Source organism: Asparagus officinalis, chromosome 7, assembly GCF_001876935.1.
Source record: "Asparagus officinalis chromosome 7, Aspof.V1, whole genome shotgun sequence".
Lineage (NCBI taxonomy): Eukaryota > Viridiplantae > Streptophyta > Magnoliopsida > Asparagales > Asparagaceae > Asparagus > Asparagus officinalis.
The window spans coordinates 7,883,401-7,888,223 of record NC_033800.1 but is presented as its reverse complement, the minus strand read 5'-3'; the positions used below and the strand labels follow the sequence as shown (position 1 = coordinate 7,888,223).

The following is a 4,823-nucleotide window of genomic DNA, read 5'->3' as shown; positions in this document are numbered from 1 at the left end:
TAAGAAGTGTGTTGTATTTGCAGCAGGATTGATAGCTAAAGAGGACATTGATAACTATGTCTGGATTTTCGAGGTATTCATTAAATGCATGATTTGCGAGCCAAAGTGTATTGTTACAGATCAGTGCCCTGCCATGAAGCAAGCTATATCAACCGTCTTTACAGAAGCACGTCACCGTTTGTGCATGTGGCACATCATGAAGAAATTTAACCAAAAGGTAATGAATCCCACATATAAATATAATGAATCCTCATTAGATAAATACTGAATCTTTCGTTATATATTTATATTGTAGTTGGCAAAATGCATTTCGAAGATGGATGATTTCAAGAGGAAGATCAATGCACTGATTTGGAGTATAGATATAGATCCAGCAACATTTGAAGTCGGTTGGAAAGATGTTATGAAAGAATATAAGCTTGAAAGTAATGAATGGTTGTGTGAACTGTATAACATTCGGGAGTCATGGATTCCAGCCTATTATGCTGATGATCCAATGGCCGGTTTATTGCGGACTACATCAATATCAGAGAGTGAGAACAGTTTCTTTGACAAATTCAACCGTAGATCTGACACATTAACGGAATTTTATCTCCGATACGAGAGTGCTATGGAGAAGCAAAGGCATACAAACGCAAGATTAAACTATGAAGGAACGAAAACGATGCCAAGAATGGACACACCATTGTTATTGGAGAGGGATGCAGCAGAGTTGTACACTCGAACAATGTTTTATGAGGTACAAAGTGAGATAATGTCATCTTGTTATGATATGAGTATCAACAGTATATCTGAAGAAGAGGGCGTGAAGATTTATTCCATAAAGGACAAAAAGAGACATGGAAAAATATTTGAGGTAAAACTTAATAATGGATATTGAAACAATAAAAATTGAATATATTTTCAATGCAATGAATCGCGATTCAGTGTAGTGAATCTCGATTCACAACACTGAATCGCGATTCAGTGACCATTACATGTGCTTGTCATTTACTTTTTTTATTCGGTGCTAATATACATTGTTTTTTGAATTTTAGGTGAAACACGCTTACTTGAACAATGACGTGCAATGTACGTGTAGGCTGTTTGAGAAAATAGGTATAGTATGTAGACATGGTTTTTTTGCACTGAACCAAGCTGATGTAACAAAAATTCCAAGGCATCTTGTTGTGAACCGATGGACAAAAGGTGCTGAGATGAGGCATTCATTGCAGTTCAAGGAAATATCAGAACAGTGCAATGCAATTGAAGTTACAAATCGCAAGTTGAATGACATATGGTATGATTTCCAATCCTGTGTGAGTTTGGCAGGTTTAGATGGTGAGAGACTTGACTACCTGGAAGGGAAGTTGAAGGAGTTGAAGCACAGTTTGCGTGAATCTAGTTGGAAATTTGACACACAGAACAAAAATGATGTAATGGAGTTTTTTGTTGGCTCAAAAATACCAGCTGAAGTGATTGTTAAACCTCCCATTGAAGGTAGAAACAAGGGGTGTGGACGGAGAATTGTTGGTGATTATGAGAAATCAATTACTCAACGAAAGAAAAAGGTGCCAAGGCTGTGTAATATGTGCAAAAAAATCGATTTCCATGACGCACGGACATGCCTATTAAAGAAAACAATACAGCAGAGTGATGTTTAATTTTGTTGTCATAATTCGTTATAGAATCATTTTTAGGAATACATTTCTTATTAAAATTGCTAAATTTTGTAATTCTTAACTATATATATTTACTAGATTATTAATTATATGGTTACATTGTGTCATGTTAGTATATTGAATTGAGATCTACTCATATAGCATGTGAATTCCATTATTATTAGTTGTATTATTTAAGCAGGAATGATAAAGTCGTTGTATGCAGTCATCAGTTAAAATTTAATTCGCGTTAAGTGATTCTGGACTAACTATATTGAATCTAGATTGATCGCAGTGAATCTAGATTATCTGATATTGAATTTCGATATCACTATAGGGATTCTTTATAATCAATCAAACAATCAAATTACTTGATTGTTTCGGTTTAAGTTATTCTGGACTAACTATAATGAATATAGATTCATTGTAGTGAATCTGGATTCAATGATCTGCATATGGATTCACTATAGTGTAGTGACTAAGATAATATTGACTTACTGAATTTTTAGTGTAGTGAATCGAGATTCACTTTATTGAATCTGGATTCACTATAGTTGTAGTCAATAGTGTTTCACTGTAGTGAATCGAGATTCACTTTAAGTGAATCGAGATTCACTTTAAGTGAATCGAGATTTACTTTAGTGAATCGAGATTCACTAAAGTGAATCTAGATTCACTTTAGTGAATCGAGATTGAACCAAGTGTATTGAGATTTAGCAAAGTGAGTCCAGATTCAACAAATTAGTGAAACTTAAGATAATAACTTAAGATAATATTAAAACAGTGATCCAAGATTAAATACATACAATCCACAATAAGTATGATCAATTTATTGTATGTTACATAAAAGCTTGAATTATAACTCACATTCTATGCTGTAATCGAAATTCTTCCATTAGCATTCACTACCTTCACAATATTTTCATATAATCCGAACTAAAACTATGACAAAGCTATTGTTATAAAGTATATTTACATAGAAAAGCAGTTCAACACAAACCAGAGTATTCCATAACATTAATTGACAATGTACTCAATAACTGTAAACTTCAACATTGAAACTCTCTGTTGATTTCAGAATATCATTTTCTTTGAGATCTTGTGATCTTCTTCGTCTCTTTTTTGAATTTGGCAGTTTCAGCATGGTGCAGTTGGGCTTTCCTGATGACTTCTTTGGCCAATTCATTTGTTGGTTCAGTAAGAATTTGGCAACAGTATATAGACCTCAGTCTATGTAGCTGATTTTTTAATCGCTCCTGTCCATATGAATAAAAGTTTAGTTCAAGATTCAGTAGCTAATTGATGTGCTTTATATTCTAAATTTAATTAATTCAAAAAGACTAAATGTAAATTATCAACACATTATTAGTTTAAACACTTACACCCTCTCTATGAAAACCAGAGTTCCAATTTGCTGTACCACCGCCCATGTAGGTCTCCATATGTCTCATGACAAAAATAGCACAATCAAATTTGTTTTCGGCCGTTCTCCACTCCATCTCAAGTCTGTCAGGCGTTAATGTATTTATTTCACTCGCCTTGTGATGTTTTTTGTCTGCCAAATATCTCACAAAATTCTGGTGCTGTTTAATCAAAATTAATCATTGTCACATAATAAATCCAAATTATTATACAGTAATGTTTAATGTAATATACAATTTGTTTTGGTTGTTTATATGGAAACAGTATTAATGACATTGAATCACGATTCATTGGATCTAGCTCGCTAGAATTTAATAGAGTTAGTTCACCTGGACTTACTCTAATGAATCTGGATTCATATTAGTGAATCTGGATTCATTAGAATTAACTATAGGTAGTGGATCGTGATTATGTGATGTGAACACAGATTAACTAGCTATATTGAATCGAGATTCATAGTAAGATGTGAATCCAGATTCACTAACTCTAGTGATCAAAGTTTGAGATGACTAGTTATAGCTAGTGGATCGTGATTACGTGATGTGAACACATATTTACTAGCGCTAATCTGGAATTATCTGACTCTAGAGTTAGCTAATATGGATCGTGATTACGTGATGTGAACACAGATCAAAGTTTCAAGATTAACTAATTATAGTGATCGAGATTCACTGGAGTTAACTAATCTGGAATTATCTGACTCTAGTGAATTCCAGATTCACTATAGTGAATCTGGATTCACTATATTGAATCTGGATTCACTACAGTGAATCTGGATGAATCCAGATTCACTATATTGAATCTGGATTCACTTATTACTGTATTTTGCCAGTTAATGTTTAAAGAACATACGTAAGGTGGAAAAAACATACCAAACCCTCAGGACGACCTTGGTATTTTTCCTTGTAGTCTGGGCAGTTTTTGCTATTGTCAATCAGCTCCATACTTGGATTCTTTAGCCCATAGCATACAATGTAGAAATGCTCAAACGCATTTATGGGGAAGAAGACCTATTTGTTGTGAAATTTAATCAGAGATTTTACAGATATAGTTAAAATTGGGCTAAAGAATAAAAACATTGTCTTCGAATCTTTACCATATCAATCTCATTAAACTTCATATGTGGATACAGAGCAAGTTGCTCATCCATCCGAGAAGCAAACCGACTGTATCTCAATTCATCATTGACCTCATCTGTGTGATGAATGTTGCAAAACTGTACAACATAAAACTGGTTAAATAATATGTTACTCAAGTGTTATTTTAAATAAAATAAAGGAAGATACGTACGGTTGTCTCAACATTGCAGAAGAATCTAAGTGGAGAATTTCCAGACTTCATTTGTTCTCTGCTGTTCAAAATATAGGACCAAATGCTGATTACATTTGCCTCAATGTAATCAGTAGGAAGGAAAGTCTTGAAAGCAGGTAAGAAACATTCAATTTGTCTCCACTTAAAAACCATTTCACTGAAAAAACAGTAACAATATTCAATTTAATAAAGGGACAAAATACCAATTCATTAATGAAAAAACATCAACAATAGCGAGTCTCACAACTAATAATAAAATATCAAATAAGTGTTCAGAACTTACAAATTCTCTTCTTCAGCGGAATCATCACCTGAATGCCTTATTTCTCTATGGACCCAATCCCATATGATGCTTTCCAGCTGACTTTGCCTAGCAGTAATCTGAGATACCCTCTGCACCCATGGTGACCGAAGAGACGTTGCAGGCTTTACCATCCTCTTTTCTTTCCC

The 4,823-nt window shown here is 33.8% G+C and overlaps 3 protein-coding genes across 3 annotated transcripts; 2 read left to right on the top strand and 1 right to left on the bottom strand.

The window, feature by feature from the left end:
- LOC109846643 (protein FAR1-RELATED SEQUENCE 5-like) lies at nucleotides 134–755 on the top strand. The gene is made up of 3 exons (XM_020415889.1): nucleotides 134–217; nucleotides 296–714; nucleotides 752–755. Exons 1-3 carry the CDS (start codon nucleotides 134–136, stop codon nucleotides 753–755), a joined length of 507 nt encoding a protein of 168 aa, XP_020271478.1.
- LOC109846642 lies at nucleotides 1,197–1,643 on the top strand. Its single transcript, XM_020415888.1, has one exon. It carries the CDS (start codon nucleotides 1,197–1,199, stop codon nucleotides 1,641–1,643), a length of 447 nt encoding a protein of 148 aa, XP_020271477.1.
- Nucleotides 2,723–4,345, bottom strand: LOC109846641. Its single transcript, XM_020415886.1, has 4 exons — nucleotides 4,159–4,345; nucleotides 3,935–4,072; nucleotides 3,023–3,223; nucleotides 2,723–2,896 (listed from the first exon to the last, which is right to left on the bottom strand). Exons 1-4 carry the CDS (start codon nucleotides 4,210–4,212, stop codon nucleotides 2,723–2,725), a joined length of 567 nt encoding a protein of 188 aa, XP_020271475.1. The 5' UTR covers nucleotides 4,213–4,345.

Bases quoted from the DNA above. Each gene is read 5' to 3' on its own strand.
- LOC109846643 (XM_020415889.1), top strand. From the start codon at position 134: ATGAAGCAAGCTATATCAACCGTCTTTACAGAAGCACGTCACCGTTTG. The intron at 218-295 runs GTAATGAATCCC...TTTATATTGTAG, and splicing joins TGAAGAAATTTAACCAAAAG to TTGGCAAAATGCATTTCGAA.
- LOC109846642 (XM_020415888.1), top strand. From the start codon at position 1,197: ATGAGGCATTCATTGCAGTTCAAGGAAATATCAGAACAGTGCAATGCA.
- LOC109846641 (XM_020415886.1), bottom strand. From the start codon at position 4,212: ATGGATGAGCAACTTGCTCTGTATCCACATATGAAGTTTAATGAGATT. The intron at 3,224-3,934 runs GTATGTTTTTTC...TTGATTAAACAG, and splicing joins AAGGTCGTCCTGAGGGTTTG to CACCAGAATTTTGTGAGATA. The intron at 2,897-3,022 runs GTAAGTGTTTAA...TCATATGGACAG, and splicing joins CTGGTTTTCATAGAGAGGGT to GAGCGATTAAAAAATCAGCT.